At 33.9% G+C, this 18,087-nt stretch overlaps 1 protein-coding gene across 6 annotated transcripts in view; it reads left to right on the top strand.

Annotated features, from left to right (window-relative positions):
• Positions 1-18,087, top strand: part of STRN3 (striatin 3) — a 58,941-nt gene that overhangs the window by 25,792 nt on the left and 15,062 nt on the right. For 2 of the 6 annotated variants that reach the window (XM_027637847.1, XM_027637846.1), the window contains exons 4-9: positions 380-461; positions 753-932; positions 1,380-1,512; positions 3,136-3,277; positions 8,631-8,741; positions 13,286-13,426. In XM_027637847.1, coding sequence (XP_027493648.1) covers positions 380-461; positions 753-932; positions 1,380-1,512; positions 3,136-3,277; positions 8,631-8,741; positions 13,286-13,426 — 789 coding nt within the window. The remainder of the gene's footprint in view (positions 1-379; positions 462-752; positions 933-1,379; positions 1,513-3,135; positions 3,278-8,630; positions 8,742-13,285; positions 13,427-18,087) is intronic. The other 4 variants (XM_027637848.1, XM_027637850.1, XM_027637849.1 and 1 more) reach the window with 4 other exon arrangements.

Consider the following 18,087-nt stretch of genomic DNA (forward strand, 5'->3'; position numbering starts at 1 on the left):
TATTACTCCTCTGGAGTGCATTTGATTTTGCATTGTAAATATCAAGTTGATAGTAACAGTTTTGCTTTTCACAGTATTGGAGATAGAGGAAAGCATTTCTCGTAACAATACTGGGCTATTTAATAAGCAGAATTTCATTTGGCTTCTTTTGAAATGTTGGTCTTTGGGAAGACAGAGTTTTGGCCTGTATTTGTATATTATACCTTAAAATTGTGGTCTACAGATTTATGTACCACATCCATCTCTTTTTTTTCCCCCTTCTCTTTTATAAGTGCGACATTTTGGGTACTTTTATTTGTATTTCTTGTTTGATGGGAATTTTTTTTTGTGTTTGAAAGCATTATAAGTTAGATATTAACTATGACACTGTATTTTCCAGAAGATACCAAAGATACAGAGGTTCCTGCAGTACCTCAGAATAGCCAATTGACCTGGAAGCAAGGCAGACAGTTACTGCGACAGTAAGTAACGTTGTTGAATATTGGTGTTTCAAACTTGCAGTATGAGGAGCTGTATATATGCTTACTCTATGTAACAGTAGTTGAGGTGGGCATATAGTAGTTTGTTTTCCGGAACTTCATAGTCTTGAGCTTTTAGCAGTACAGAGTAAGGTTTTCCATATGAGATGGATAGCAGTGAAGCTTGTTTTTCAATAAATGATGTAATAGTGGCATTCATTTTTAACAGTGATACTAAGTTTCCTTTTTTCTCAAATATGCCTTCCTCTTTCTTCCTACTCTGAATGCAACTAGGTATCTTCAGGAAGTAGGATATACAGATACAATATTGGATGTACGCTCCCAGAGGGTAAGGTCTTTGCTCGGGCTCTCTAATTCAGAACCAAATGGTTCAGTAGAGACGAAGAACTTAGAACAGATCCTGAACGGTGGTGAATCTCCTTCGTCAAAACAAAAGGGACAGGAAATCAAAAGGTAAGTGAAGAAATATGCATAAAGTTTGTTTTTCTTAATCATTGGTCAGTGCAAATTGAACTTTCAGCTGGAGAGTCTCTGAACACCTGCGAGTGTAGCTGACCATAAATGATTATGAACTTAACTAAAACTGATTATACGCAGGAACATGTACATCTATTGCATACATACATGTATATTATACTAATATATACAGAAAAATTGTGTGTTGAAGTTGAATTATGTCATATAAACACTTTGGAGGTGTTATGTTAATTAAAGATTCTGCTGAGTGGGGTTTTTGTAATAAAGACATTGGCAGTTGTAGAAACTTCTTCATACAACCATTTCTTGTTTTGCTAGCTTTAAAGCTCTTAACCTGTCAGGTAGCAATTTCATTTAATCTGTTAATCTTTGAAATCTATTCAACAAGTAAAATGGATTCTCTCAATGTTTTTAATTATGTAGGAATTCTGGTGATGTTCTCGAAACATTTAACTTCTTAGAAAATGCAGATGACAGCGATGAAGAAGAGGAGAATGACATGATAGAAGATATTGCAGAAGGAAAAGAAAAGCATCGGATAAATAAGAAACACAAAGTAAAAAATATTTTATTTTGTTTTTTCTTTAAATAGGTCTGAAATTCCCTTTGAAAAGGGAATTTTTTCCCCCCAGATGATATAAATGTGTAATGTTAAAGTGTTTGTTGCACCTTTGTTATGTGAATGGATTGTAAGCAGATGCATTTTTAGTAAATTCGGTAGTTTAATTAATATATTACATAGAAAAATTAAAAACAACCAACCAACCTATTTGCAAATGTTAATTGGCCATGTCAGCTTCTCTCCGTACTTTGAGTCCCTTTATGAGGCAAATTTAACACAATACAGTGTGCATCCTTTCTGAATTTTGGAGAAGGTGGGGACAATTCCTTAGAGGAAATAAGGTGATGTAATGTGAAAAAAAATTACTTCCATGTCAAATACATGTTTAAATCTTCCTTTTAGGCAGTGTTTTACTAAATAGATTAAAAGTCTAGCAGAGACTTGTCTCAAATCACCTTTTGTTTAAGGTTCAATTAGGTTTTATTTTTCTCTTCAGTTTTCCATTTTGTGAACAACTTTCTAGGTAGGATAGACTGTGTTACCTGTCCTATTTTAGTTCTGTCTTCTGTACTGAAAGTCTCCTTGTCTTTGGGGTTTTTGAAATTGAAGAAGTGAAATCAATGTAAAAACACTGATTTATGAATGTTGTACTGACAGTTTTGTTACTTTTTACTAAGAACTGTATTCTGTATCATGATGACCTTCTGGCTGCATTGGATTTTTTTAAGTAGTTGACAGCATCAGCTTGGCTTGATGCAAGTCTTCATGTCCAAGCTTGACTTGTCAGGAAGGAGTTTCCACCATACCTTATTAACTTGTACTTCTAGTAGACAGATTAATCAAGCAATCAGTTGAATCTCTTTTGTTCTAAGGCAGTAGGTAGTCTGATAAAAAGATTATCTAGTAAATAAATCTCTAAGCACATGTGAAGATATGCTACTTCTTGATTTTTTTGCAAAGCTTGTTTTTCTATAGAAAGCAAAAGGATCATTTATAGTTAAAAAAATAGTCGCTTTCCACAAAAGTAAGAATATTGTGCATATAATAGAAAATTAACTCCACATGGAAATTTTTTTCACCTGAAGAACTTTTCACTGACACTTTGGCAGGGGGTTTATTTGTTTTGTTTAAGGTGAAGATGTGTAGAAATAGTAAAAACACACTTTTCTTAAAATGCTTTCTTTTCCAAATTTATGCTTAAAACTGAAATAGAACTGCAAAGCAAAAAGGGGAAAAGGCTCCTGGACCAATAGAAAGCAGAATTTGTTTGTAAGGCTTCTCTGCAGAGCTATCGATAGTGCAAGAAAATCAACAACATTTTCTAGTTGTTATGTGTTAAATAAAAAAAATGAAGACTGAGATGTATGGGATTGTTTTTGTTGCTAAAGCTAATGTCAGTGTTCTTTTTATTTTCTAATGATCACTAGACTGCACTGCTCTCTTTTTTTTTTTTTTAATAAGCCAGCTGAGATCTGTGTCTTTTTCTGCATTTCACATTGAAAAATGTTTTCCCCTGGAACCAATTACTCAACGAGAGTAAACTATATCTCTTCTAACCTAAATGACTAGAAAATCTGTTCATGATTTGAACACAGAAAAATGTTTATCTACTTGCAGATTGGTAATGAAGGTTTAGCTGCTGACCTTACAGATGACCCTGATACTGAAGAAGCTTTGAAAGAATTTGACTTTTTAGTGACAGCTGAAGATGGTGAGGGAGCTGGAGAAGCTCGAAGTTCAGGAGATGGAACAGAGTGGGGTAAGATGCTAACGAAAGCATTTAGAAGTAAGGGAATATTTGTTCATGGTAGTACATAAGAGTTGCAATACCTACTGAAATGGTGTGAATGTGTGGATGATTGTGATGTTCAAATGTTAATGCTTAGAAAATGGTGTCTTGTATACTGAAACTTTCATATATGTATGTATATACACACACACACACACACACATATATATATGCTGTCGTAGTTGCCACAAATACAAGTATAGTTGTAATTGTTTCGAGTTTTGTTTTTGATTCCAAAACTAAGAGGAGAGTATTTTCTTTGTTAGATAGGAAAGGCTAGGATTCTAAATGTTTTTATACCTGTATTAAATTTGCTTTCAAATATAGATATATTTTTTCCTAATTGTTTCTTATCAGGACTTTTAAACTTTTTGTACTTTAATTTCTTTGGTGTACTTGAAAAATGGACCGTTCGTATTTTTAGTTTTTCTCACTGAGATTTTTAGATGTTGTTGCTCATATGGCTTGCATTAGTAAAAAAAAAACCCAAACTTTTGTAATAGCCCAACTTTTTCGTAGTAATTTGTGAAACAAAATACGTTAAGTCAGAAACTCCTGCAACTTACATGTTTCGAAAGAAGAAACTGAAAAGAGAAAATTTATGTAGGAAAAAGAACTGACCCACATAATTAATATTTGCCTTTAAATGGTAAGTTGAAATCTTAGTTTCTGAACTGTGATACAAGCAATTTTGTAGTTGCATACTCTTAAGTCTTTAATTGTAAGCTCCAAAGTGCCTCTAGATCATGTTCAACCATTTTATGTCATTGAGACAATGAAGTCATACTTAATAAACACCTCGGTGAGCAAAGAGAATATAAAGATCTACAGAAATTAAAATAATGGCACATCTTCCAGGAAAATAATCCAGTCTTGATTTTGAAGGTATCAAGGAGTAGAAAGCATTCCTTCCTGAAAACTAGTATTAAGAGTTAGTCACCTTTATTTTTAAAACTCAGTCTTATTTCTAGTTGGAAACTGAAGCTGAACAAACTGTTACCTTTAGTTTTGGTGATAACTGTCTACTTTTAGTAGAATTTTAGTTGCTTAGTGTTGATCCCCCTTGAGGTTGCTGGTATGTGATCCATTTCTTGATCATCTTTTTATTTAGGCACACAGGCAGATCTCTTGATGTAAGAACTTGAATCCAAGTTTTTTACTTTGTTTGCAACATTCCTTCAAATATATAGTGATGCCGACTGTTCTGGTTCTAGCCTCAGTCTTACTGCTAGTGCATATAAAAGGAAAGATTATTTGATACTATAATTCATGCAGTCAAAAGATTTATCCATTTTTACCACGGCAGACTGATGAAACTTATTGAACTAACTTGTCCATTGAAATTCCAAGTCATTGTTCCCAAGATTACTTTCCAGGGTGTTCTATCTCTGTCATCTTCTCAGGTAGCTACCCGATTTTCGGTGTCTATTTTAAAAGTCAAATTGACCCACCACGATTTTCATAGAGCAGTTTGAATGTCTTTTATTACAGTTTAAGTGAACCCATAGCAAAAGTGACAACTGATTTAGATGTAGTTCGTTCCATTGTTACCAAAATAATAGTTTTTGAGTCAAGGAAGTGGGAAGGAAGAAATAAAACATAGACCTACTTTTCATCTTTCTAAGTATGTGTTCTAAGTTTTGCCATATGAAGACAATATCCCTAAAGTTTATTGTTTATTTTCTGCTAACTTACTATTTAAATGCATGAAAGACACACTTCCAACTGTAGTAGCAGTGTTTTTTTCACATTATGTCACTGATTTTAGTACAACTGTTCTTTTTGTAAGTGGATGTTTAAGGATACAGTCTATCAGATCCTGGGGTTAAGCGTTACTTTTTTAAAGGTCAGTGTGTAAATATGACAAGGCTTCTTTATTAACTACCACAAATAACATTTTAAAAATTTTCCCAGTTAAATGCTTTCTAAAGTAATATGTTGCCTAAACCAATTTATTTTAGCCTGTCATATTATTTTGAACTTTATGAAACTGTTGTCACCGGAAATCTCCAGGTCTGTACATTTAGCTGTTTATTTTGAAGGGGAACTACATTTAAATGAATACTTACCATGACTTTCTAAACAATTGCATCAACCATGCACACCAGTATTTGTTAAAATTCAAATTTTTCTTCATAATGTAATATTGCTCTGTTCTGTTTTCATAGTTTTTCTTTCTTCCAATTTTAGTTTTCCTGTCATTAACATCCTTCTCTTGCAAAGGTTTAAGCACTCTGAAAAAAATGTAAATGTTTACATCTCTATTTATTTATAATGCTTTTATTTAGTATCTGGAAACCAAACTTCTGATGTTTTAGACTCTAAACATATTGCCTAGTCTTCCTTTATTAATGTTTTTAATATTTATCTGTTGAAGTATTGTCTGTAGATCTAACTTCAAATATGCTGAAATATTTCATCACCAAATTCAGTTATATTTTTGCTATTGGAGACGTCTGCAAACCAGCCAATGAGCGCTGTGAAGTTTGGGTTCTTTTCTTCCTGTAGTACAGCTTTTTATGAACACATTCTTTTTTTGGAAGTCCCTAAGTTAACATATTTTGAGTATTAAATTAATTTCAAACATTGCAATATAATGTGTCCTGTCATGTAACATGTTTTACTTAGGAACAGCTTATCTTCAAAATAGTGAAAGATGAGCAAGTTCAAGCGATGTTCAATGAAAAGTCAAAGTATGTGACACACTAGGACAAAATGTACAGTTTTAGATTGAAACATTTATAAATGCCTTGTGGTGATTTATTATAAAGAAAAAATGCGTATATAATTTGAGTTTGCTTAAGCAAAAAGGAATAAATACATATTGTTATATATTGTGCTATGTGTTAGAGATTTAACATATTATGTAGTCTTTTTGTTCTCCTTATGGTTTCAAAGACTAACTGTGTGTTCATCACTGGATTTCTCATCTCCATGAAACACCAAAGTTCCGTTTGCAGATGGACCATGAGTCAGAGAATGACTGACTGTGGCCAGAATTCTGGGAGGCAGAGTGTGACTGAAATTAAGAGTCTCTTGGATCATCTTCTGAATATTTAAAAAAAAAACCCAAAACCCAATAAAAACAAATTAAAAACAGCCTTTCTCCATGAAATTATAATGGTTAGTGGACATCCTGGATCCTCTGTGCTGTTCTGGTGTCAGTTTAGTGCAGGTATAAACACCGCAGGCAATTTGAGGAAGTTCACTAGAGCGAAATTACGGAGATCTTCTAGTTACATGGCTCTGTTCTGAAATAGATAGTTTATCTAGGCTTACCAGAGAGAAGCACTGCTGGATTTTCCTAAAAATCTTGTTTGAAATTCATTTCACAACCTCCTCAGATAACCAGAGTTAGTATTTTATCTGGTTTTCTATTTTCAACCTGCATTTCAGCAGCCAACAGTGTTGTTTTTGGATATTTGTTTGTAGACTTATGCTTTTCCTGTTCTCTGTTGACTGAATAAGCCCACAGTTCCTTCAAATTCTTTGTCTTGATATTTAATGTCCTGTTTTGCACTCTACAGACGTTTCTAAACCTCCAGTGTAGAACACAGACTATGTTACTTCAGTTTTGTCATCACCTGTGCTGAAATATATGGACTACTCCTGCTTTAATACAGTGCACCTTTTAAAATGTACCAAAATGACTTTTTACAACAGCATTGCATTGCTGTTCCATGTGGTCATCTTCTGGTTCAATTGAATTCCCTAATCCTTCTCTGCAATATTTCAACCTAGCTGATTATTTTCATTTTATTAATGGTGCTTTGGATTTTTTTAATTCATTTTAATTTGGTTTTAACTGAATTTCTTTTAATTGAATTTTAGGTTTTTTGGTGTGTTTTTTTTTCCTGATTTTCTTCCTCTTTTGATTGAACATATCCTCTGACTTATCTTTCTGTGCCTCTTGTGTTTCCTGACTAATCACTATTCCTCTCTGTCAGTGTTTTGACCCAGTGATTGTAAAGATCATAAAGGTCTTCACGGTTGCAGTTTGGTAGTTGTAGCTGCAGTTTGGTGTAGGATGTCATTGTTCCATTTTCCTCTCCACAATTCTTTGTGGTCAGCTCAGGGGACTCTGCCATTATGCTGCTGGTTTCATGCTTTCACTGCCCTTTCCATTTCTATATTGATCTCCTTGATCAAGATTGACCTATCTTTGTCCTATTTGAATGATGATAGATGCATCAGTATCCTAGGGTATCTGTCCACTCCTTCGTTGTCATGTTTTGTCATGAAACATGTACTTGGAATAACTCCTATTGTGTTGCATCCTAAATGCATGTTTCCTTGTTTCTGCTGTATTTGATATCTTTTGTGCACTTTTATGGTTATAATGGTTATAACTTCAAAAATGGATATAGTCATATTGTAGGTATGATTGGAAGTTGAGAACTGAAGAACTAAGTTTTATTATTTTATGCCTAAAGAATTTGTGGACATAAAGCTAAACTGGCACATAAATCAAGTTTGCTGCCTAGTTGTCTACTAGCAGAAGTGCTTCTGCAAATGTTATGTATACCTTGTCTTAGAAACAGGTTTTTCTTTTTACTAATTCTAAGTTTCCAGAAATACTTGAGATGGATAGTTTAGAAAAGTGGAGACTTGACTTTTCATAAAGAATAATTAATTCTGCAATGTTTGTCAAACAGAAAAAGATATGTCTTCTGAAATTACTGTGGAATGTTGTATTTCTGTTAATTATGATTTAATTTCTGGAATGCAGTAGGATGTCCACCTGTGTGAATTACTTTTTTTCATCTTTATGTAAAAAACTGTGTTTATAGACTTGTTTCTCTGGTTAAATATAGGACCAAGGTTTTTTTCTTGTGCATGTAGAATGAATGCGAAAGGATGCATGGTGGTCTGTCTTCGTGAATAAACTGGCACTGATTTACTCAAGCTTGCATTTTCATGAGAGATATAGCATGAATACTTTTATTTGCTTATTCAACACTGGCTGAATAATTTCTTAACACTGTCTTTCTAAAGATGCAGTAATTGTTTCTGAACACCAATGATTTGTTGTGTATGTTGAAGTATTTAACATAAACAGTTACTTATGAAGCTTAATTTGTTTGCTCCTTAGTAACAAATTAACATACAATTTTCAAATATGTAACTGCTAATATACAGTGCCTTGGAAAACTGTATGAAATGAGACTTAGTCTTTTATAAACTTAAAACTGAGACTGCACCTTTAAAGTAAAGATTTATTAATAACTTTATTAGTGCTCTTATACAGCTATGACAGTAAATCACCAACAGCTTGCATTGCCAATTGCTGATTTTTTTTCTTTTAATAATATGCTGCATGTAGACAAAGATGACCTGTCCCCAACTGCTGAGGTTTGGGATGTAGACCAGGGACTAATAAGTAAACTGAAGGAACAGTACAAGAAGGAACGAAAGGGGAAGAAAGGGGTAAAGAGTAAGTGCAGATTCTGAATCTTGTAATGCAACACTTTTTTGCCTATCTATATAGAAGACATTTTTTCTCACAAGTTCTGTTTTTGTTTTTTTTTCATTAAACATCATTTTCTGTAATGGGGGCAACCAACTTTAACTTTCTACCTGCTGAATGTGAATATGCCAAAACCTTTGACAACCATTTCCTAAATGAGAAATGTTGAAAACACATAAAAATTCAAGATTAAATAGGTGAAGAGAACTAAATGCTTTGCAGTGTGAGTGTAAAAATAGTGAACAACCTACTCTAAGAAGTTTTCTGAAAGATTTAAACTTTATCTACTTCTTAAAGTATAGTACAGTGATACTGTTCTGGGAAGGATGGGTGTTGAGGTCTTTTTTGGGGGTGGTGGGATCAAGGTTTTTGTTGCTTTTTTTAATATGAGTTTGAATCAAGCTATAATTGCTATTTATGGGCTTGTAATTATTTTACAGTCCTAGGCATTGAGAATTAAAAAATGTCTATAATGTAAATATGAACTTTTTGATGGCATTTTAAATGATATAATCTTTATTTTATGGTACCCTTCAATTTTCTGTGCATTTACCACATTTTGGTTGACAGTTCTTTACTCAGTAAGAGTTTTGTGACCAGCTGACCTATTTTAACTATGTAAATTAAACCAAATTTCAGTGTTGAACAACCTGGTAAAAATGCTTTTAGAAATTATGTTATGAACTACACAAAGTTCTTAGTGGATAAACTATTATTAAATCTATGTCATCATAGAATGGCTTGGGTTGGAAGGGACCTTAAAGATCATCTGGTTCCAATCTAATCTAGTTTAGATTAGATATTAGGAAGAAGTCTGAGGATGGTGAGGCACTGGCACAGGTTGCTCAGAGAAGTGTGGATGCCCCATCCCTGGAAGTGTTCAAGGCCAGGTTGGATGGGGTTCTGAGCAACCTGTGCCAGTGCCTCACCACCCTCAGAGTAAAGAATTTCTTCCTAATATCTAATCTAAACCTACTCTCTTTTAGTTTGAAGCCATTCTCCCTTGTCCTGTCACTACATGCCCTTGTAAAAAGTCCCTCTCCATCAGGTACTGAGAGGATGCAATTAGGCCACCCCAAAGCCTTTTCTTTTCCAGGCTGAACAATCCCAATTCTCTCAACCTCTTTTCATAGGAGAGGCTCCATCCCTCTAATCACTCTGGTGGCCCTGCTCTGGACTCACTCCAGCAGGTCCATGTGCTGGGAACCCCAGAACTGTACACAGTACTCCAGGTGGGGTCTCACCAGAGTGGAGTAGGGGGCAGAATCCTCTCCCTCACCCTGCTGGCCACGCTGCTTTGGATGCAGCCCAGAACATGATTGTCTTTCTGGGCTGCAAGTGCACATTGCCGGCTCATGTCCAGCCTCTCATCCAAGTCCTTCTCAGCAGGGCTGCTCTCTATCTGTTCATCCCCAGCTTGTATTGATACTGGGGGTTGCCCCAACCCAGGTGCAGCACCTTGCACTTGGTCTTGTTAAAGCTCATGAGATTCCCATGGATCCACTTCTCAAGCTTGTCCAGGTCCCTCTGGATGGCATCCTATGTCACTTCAGAGAAGCTCTCATGCTTGCAGTGTTTTTCTTCTAAAAGTATATTTTAACAGTTTCTGGCAATATCTAGTAAAAAAATTCTTTTCCTCAACTTGAAAAATTGTGTGAATATGTACTAACTAAATTAAGTGATAATTAAAATATAACACTTCATGAAGAATTCTGTAATCATTAAGATTTGAATTTACTTTGTGACATCTAACAATTACACTTCAGTTGGTGCATGGTGGTTATTTTTGCAGCAGTTTTGCATGACTTGCACACACACACATGAATGTAAAATCTTTGACAAAGCAAAGATTTTTACCTAGTCTTGATTAGAACTTACAGTAGTAATCTGCATGCTAATGAACATTACCATTTAACATGGAAATCAACAGCTGACACCAAATTCGCATGAAGTATTTGGTATTGTTAGAAACTTCACACCAGAACAGACTTATTTTATTTGAAATTTTCTTATTGAATTTCACATTTTAGACTTTTGGAAGCACAGTTTCTTCATCTAAAGTAATTTTGAAGTCTTCTTTTGCTCACATAAGAGAATATTTAGGTGATCAACTGTGTGTCACAGCATGGTGAGGTCATGAAAGTCATTGTTTGGGTTTTGAGTTTTAAGCTTAAATTCTCCTTTGGGAAACCTTGAGCTCATATGGTCTCACACCGGGGTTTGAGGGATTCTTTGCTTGTCACATTCCTTATAGTAGTTTCTAATTAAAAACTTACCTCTAAATCACTGAGCTAATTGAATGAGAGAACTCCACACACATTCAAGGTTGGGCAGATTTATTTAAATTCTGTTTGCTTCATAGATTTGTTTTCTCAGCTTTTTAACATTCTGAGACTGAAAATAATGTTGAAGGCCTTCTTTATTCTTGCTTTTCATGTCTGATCATTTGGGAACTTCATCCTGAAAAATCATCTCTTACTTTGCTCTTCAGTGTTTCGTCAGACTGCTATCAGAATTTATTTTGAGCGCTGTCAGAACTTACCTGCATGGTAGTATATATGTGTCATCATAAACATCCAACAAATGTGCATTAACTGTCATCCCTTGCAATACTTTGAAGCATATTACAGCATAATAGACCAGAGATTCTAATGGTTTCTTTTGTGGGATATGCATCTGGTATCTGCCATAATTTACATTTAGACTGTAGCTACATTTAGACTGCAATTAGACAGGGTAATCATAGCCCTGACCCCAGGTAGGGAAACTTTCATCCAGATGTAGACATAAATAAGTGAACAGAAGTAAATCTGATTCTATTTTGATGCTTCTCTAGTCTGAATTCATATCTTTTCTATTAAGTAGAACACCTTAATTTAGATCATCTTCTGTCAGCAACTGTGTTTCTCTTTTTGGTGGGGAGGAAGAGGGCGTCTGTCATGACAGTCGCCATGTTCAAAAAAAGCATTCCTCATTTTTATTATTTTGCACTCACTTCAATAGGTTAGATCATGGGTTTCTAGATATACTTCTACACAAGAGTGGAATGAAACTTAACCAATCAAGTGATCTGTTGCAGAAGGGAAACTTTTGGAAGCCATTTTTATTCTCAAACAGCTTCTGGGTAGCAGCCTTTTTAGATTTAACTGGAATACTGAGTGTTCCATAAAGGAAAGAAAAAATATCAGAAGCGCAAAAAATATAAAGTGTGTGTGAAGTTGTATTACTTCGCAAAATGAAAATGTTTTGCAAATATTAATGAGTTGTCATGTAGCATCCTTCAAGGGTATGTGTGGTATACTTGCTATGATTCTACTTCAAGAAATATTTTTCGTTGTTGTCCCTCTCTGCAGGGAATTCTTCATTATCTTCAGAGAATTCAAGTTTTTTAGATACTTATTTTTGAACACATTGACTTACCCAGTAAGATCTGAAATGATCAGATACTTTTTTAAAGAGCGTGTTTTAGTGTTTAACTGTTGAATGAACAGTTCTGCTTTTGATAAGTCATCTGTTGTTATAGTCTTTACCTTTTACTTTTTTGAGAATAAAGGCTTTGTTTTAGTTTCCATTTCCTTTTTAATAAAAGTGGTACATTTCACCTCAGAGTATAAACACTTGTTCTCTAATGCTTCCTTTACTAAATGTTTTACAATATCTCTCTTGCAGTCCCAGGAAAGGCTGTTTTATTGGTTAAAAGCTGGTTAGGTCTTTCATCATTGTGGATTCTCTCACTGAAATACACTTTATGACTGAAGCTTGACTTTTTAATGTGGAAGCTGTAAAGGTGGAAGCAGGAATGAGTTTATTAATTTAAAAATATTTTAAATTATACTATTCCTGTTTACTAGTGTCTGTGTAATTAAATGCACATATAATTCAACATGCTTTGTTTCGAAGGGCATGCTTTTATAATAAGGGTAATACACATCTGCAGTTTCATACAGTGGTGGAAGTATTCTTGCTCTCATGTTTAATAAACACTTTATGCAATATAAATATCATTCAAAAGCAGGGAAAGTTAATTGTTCGTTGCACCCCCATTATGAGTTGTCTGTACTTTTGCCCTCATTTTTAAGCATATTTTTAATTTGCACTTCTGTTTTTCAGTGTTAAATTGTTTAGTATAGTTAAAGTTGTGTAATATTATTAGAAAATGTTTAATTCATATGTTTTTTGTTTAATAGTTGATGTTCTTTTAATATTTGGCTTGACTTCAGTAGGGCTGTAAGATGATTTTTCTTCTTTCCTACAGGAAACTGTAGAATAGATCTACAGAACACAAAGGAGTATTGTTTGATTTAGTGAATTAAAATTGTTTGCATGTAGTTTTCAGATTTGATGTATGAACTCCTTCTTTTGATTTCCGAAATATTAATAAACAAAAGCAAAGCACTATTTATTTTAAGGAGGTCCCATCAGTAATTATTCTTGTTTAATGGATTTTTAGACTTCAGTCAAGTCAAGCGGTAGCAATCAAATGAATCTTTGCTGCTGACATTAATTTACAGGAGTCAACAGGACAAAACTTCACGACATGATAGCTGATCTGGGCGATGATGAGATACCCCACATCCCTTCAGGAATCATTAATCAATCTAGGTCACCCTCTTCTAGAATGCCTGATCATGAAGGTGCAAGAGCAGAGGAAGGTACAAAAAATTCAGCTACTTATTATATTTCAGGAGATTTTTTTTTTTAGAAAGCACACGCTGTAATTTATTGTCCCCTCTATAAAGCTTAATGAAATTGCAGATTGTCACATTATTTTATTTGCAGTTCTTCCCAAATGATTTTATGAGAATATGGCTTGAGTTTCTGTAGCTTATCGTAACTCACCATTATTTCATAAGTATTTTAAAATATCTTTATGTACAGCAGTGTGTTCTGAAACTATTCACTATTAAACCCCTGTTTGCAGACACCCCCCCTCCCCCATTAGCAACACCTTTCACAAATAGGTTGTATTTATTTAGGGGAAAAAAGGTGAGTATTAACATCAGATACACAGTTTGGATTTTAAAGTGGTGGCTTAAGTTACAGGACTAATTTGTCTCTTTTCCTCAAGTTTAATGTTCTCTTTTTAAAAATTCTTTTGGTCTACATATACAAGTTTGTAAAGGCACTATTTATTTCTTTATAAAGTATTTGTTTTGTTTCAGGATTATCTTAGACAATGGAAGTTAGTGGCATGCTTTTATCTAAAAAGTGAAAAACCTTGTATTCAGCCTTTAAGTATTTTGTTTTAAAGGAATGATTTTCCTTGCATTAACTTTGAGATTAGAATACCATTATGTAAATTCTGTCCTCAGAATATATTTATTCAAAATACTCTGATATATTCAGATTTGGCTCCTTTAGGATGATCTTTGACCTATAAGCCCTGGCATAGTAGCGCCTTTACCAGAAGTGGAATTTGTGTTGCTACTGATCCTTGTAATCTGTTGGTTCTCCTTTTCTTTCTTCACCCTTGGCCCCACAAATACCTGTCACCAGGCAAGCAGAAAAATAGAAATGTTGCAAGAAGTTTTTTTGTTGCTCTCCCAAACTGTTATTTTACAAATGTCTCCTTTACTGCCTTCCTTTTCATCTTTGTTTTTATTTACAACTTAAAGATGAACCAGTATCAAATTTACCTGTGGAGTGCAATTGGAAAACCTACTGGTGAAAGTTCCACTTGCTAAAACTTGTAGACATATATTTAGGTTGTATTTAGGTTTCGTGTTTACCTGCTCTAAGTTGCCTGTTTGCCTTGTTAAGGTATGAAGGGCATCTGACCCTACAGTTACAATTTCTTCAGTCTGTCTTGGGCTATTATTCTTTGGCCATACATGTTGTGCAAAGGAACACAGACCTTCATTGTTAAGAACAGGCCATATAGGGCTGTTATCTCTGTTAGAGACTTTAGATCTAAAATAATATTGGACAAAGCAGTCTTTCTGAAGAAATAGATGCTAAATTTGAATTTTCTAGGGACTGTTTTGTGTTGCCTGGTTCCTGTAGCACAAACACTGTGCTGCCCTTCAAATAAAGATTGTTCACACTCTTTTCAAATAAACTGTTGTTATTGCTTTCAGGTTGATATCTTCATGCTGTTTAATGTGTCCATATGTTTTCAACTTGTCGGTGTAGTTTGGCCTTTATTCATTAAGAGGAGTAATATTAATATCTCTGTCATCTTATCTGGTAATTGTGGTTTCTGCATAGTTTTTAAACATGAATATTAGAGTGTAACTTTTGCTGTTTCTATCCTGAATACTATGTGGCTTTTTGAGTGTTTGTTTTTACCATATGGTGCAAAGCTGCAAATGAACAGTGTTGTATTTGAATTCCTTCTAGGTGTTTCACAAAACCAAATAGTTCATTGTCATAAAATGTAGATTTTGCACCGTGTGGTACAAATGCAGATTTTACACATTTATTCAGCTGTGTTTTAAAAGCTAAGTTTTTGCAGATAACTTTAGGCTTTTTTCCTGGGACACACTAGCCTATGCTGATGAATGTTACTAAGCCATAATTTTCTCGTAAGTGTGTGAAAGGTTTATGTTACACTTTGAAATATTACAGTTCTGAGGTAGTGGTTGATAATTTTGTTTTCATCTAGAGGAGAAAGTGTTTTTGAGCTTTTTTTTTTTTCTTGAGAGGGTTTCAGGAAGGAACTGAATCTGACTGGCAGGGAATGTATCTTTTATGCCTCTAAAGGGGGGGGGGGGGGTGGGGTTTTTTTCACACTCGCAAGTACCTGGTTGAATATGATGAGGAAATTGTTATGCTGTAATTGGACTTAATAGTTTTGGTCATGAGAAAATGGGGTTTCCATTTCGACATATTGCATGACTTTCCAAAACAGATTCAACTGCAGCATGATTCACCATCCAGTGTATTCTACAGAGAATTGCTCTCTACACTGGTTGTTTTCCTTTTTAGTATCTATAGATTGAGGAGGTGTCAATCTACAGATTGACAGAATAAAGCATTAACAGCTAATTGCTTGGGTATTAACAGCTGCTTTTGGTGTACCACATATTAACTTTGTGGAAAACAAGATTAACATGTTGCTGTCATCTAACAGACAACAGCAGCCTATATGAACAAACATATCTGATTAGAGATTGAAGCAGTTTCACTTTGTACAAATATTGCTGCTTGATTTTTACTTAATTGTGTATGACGTCAAGAACTTAAAGGTAAGAAGTGCTGGTTAGGATTGGCCGAGCAAATATTTATTAATACCATTTTATATTTTAATATTTCAATATTTATTCAATATTTATTTCACCTACAAAGAAACTTGTACTATCACATTTTTACTTTATATTGATTGATTGCAAACTCAGTTAAACATATACGTTATGCTATGAGGATAATATTGTACTGTGTGTTAGAAAAATACTTGGATATTTTTTTAAAGATGAAAAGCACTAAAATGTGATTTCTTAACTATCATTTGCATATATCTATTGATGCATTGGTTTTGATATGCAGAGATGGGCATCTTTATTTTTAGTAGCTATAGCATGCATCATTCATTGTGCTACTATTCTGCCTTTTCTTTTTTGCAAAAGCAGCTTGCAGCCATTTTTTAACTTCTCAAATATGCTTTATTTTAAAATAATAATTTAAATAATTTAAATAATAATTAAATAAAAATAATATAAAATAAAATAATTACAATAATTAAATAAATTACACAACATATGATAAAGTCATATTGAAAACTTTAGTATTGAGAAATATTCTTCTAAATTTTGGATAACATTAATTTTGAAGCTTTAAATAGATATTCACATCATGAGAATAAAACTTGCTGAATTTATAATATAAACTCTTAATGTGGTAGTGATTCATTTTTAGCATAAAGCATAAAAAAGCTGATCTGTTAAGGTCCGATAACATTTATTTCACAAAGAATTAGTATGACAAGTTATGGGGCTTACCTAAACCTTGTGGGCCTGTCCTAAAGATCGAATAGGAGTAACAGTAAGGTAAATAGGTGCTTTGTAGGAATACAGCTTTTTATGAAATATGAATGGTTTGCAATAGACTGTCAAATTGAGAGTTTTAGTAAAATATTAATGGAAACGAAAAGCTTATTCATATAAGGGCATGGTAAACCACTTTGGGCTGTTGATGTAATGTAGCATTCTTATGAGTCAAGACCTCTCTATGGATTGTGCATGTTTTAAAAAGAGGTGATTGTGCATAGTTAGAGTACTATCTACTCTTTATATGTAAGTTTAGCAACAGCAATCTTTATTCTTGCATAGATTATTAGATTCTCACATCCAGTTATGTTGGCTGTTGGTAATAAGGTTACTTCTTAATAATACAGTAGCTCTCAAGCATTAGAACTTGTTTTATCCTTGAGAAGTGAATTTTTTGATCTAGCTGGACTGGCTCCTCTTTGTGTAGCCATAACAAGGATGCCAGGCATCTATGACTTTACACCTGGTCTTAGTTACTTTTCTTCAGCACGAGTGGAACAGAACTAGGGTACAGTTCAGAGAGTGGCAGTATGAAATGGTGAAGGTGCGTGTTCGAAACAGTAATATGTTGATTATTAGTCCTCTTGTTTGGAACTACTTTTGCAAGACAGAGAAACAGGATATGGATATTTTTCACATCTGGAAGCTTTATGTTCTCTGAGTTCCAAGGGATTTCTGAGAGGAGTAGATACAAGGAGTGGCGTTAAAGTGAGACCATAACTCTCCCTGCCAGATCAGTAAAATTCAAAAGTCAACCAAGTTTAATTTTTCAAGATGTCAAATATCATTTAACATATTTTGCAGATGCTTGTACTTAGCTCACACATAGCTTAATTTTACATACTTTATTTAACAAGTGTTGCAGTTTCTGCATGGAAAGGAATACTGAGAGGTGAAAACAGCTTCTGAGTTATGCTGAAACATTATAGTGTTTAAACCTTACTACTAAACTGATGTTTGTGGGTAGACAAAGATTTACAGAATTGTTGAGGAGTGTAAAGAATATGGGTGAATATTTGAAAATTTATTATTCAGATGTGAATTTATAATAAATGGTTATATATAACTTTTATTTATTCTAAATTATAATTAACAGAATTGTTAAATTTTAATTTGGGGAAGGCTTAGCTAGCCAAGATAAGTAACAGTTGAGTGTACTTCAAATTAGTTTCTCTGTATGGTTTTGGATTCTGAGAGATGAAATGAATGAATAATAGATGTTTTCATTTTTTCAGTCATCTGAAAAAACTCAAATTAGAAGAGATGTTTTGCAGGAGTCTTTCGCCCAAGAGATAAAAAATACTTAAATATGGAAGTAGAGATATTTG

The sequence above is a fragment of the Corapipo altera genome, unplaced genomic scaffold (genome assembly GCF_003945725.1).
Source record: "Corapipo altera isolate COAL_440 unplaced genomic scaffold, ASM394572v1 23, whole genome shotgun sequence".
Classification (NCBI taxonomy): domain Eukaryota; kingdom Metazoa; phylum Chordata; class Aves; order Passeriformes; family Pipridae; genus Corapipo; species Corapipo altera.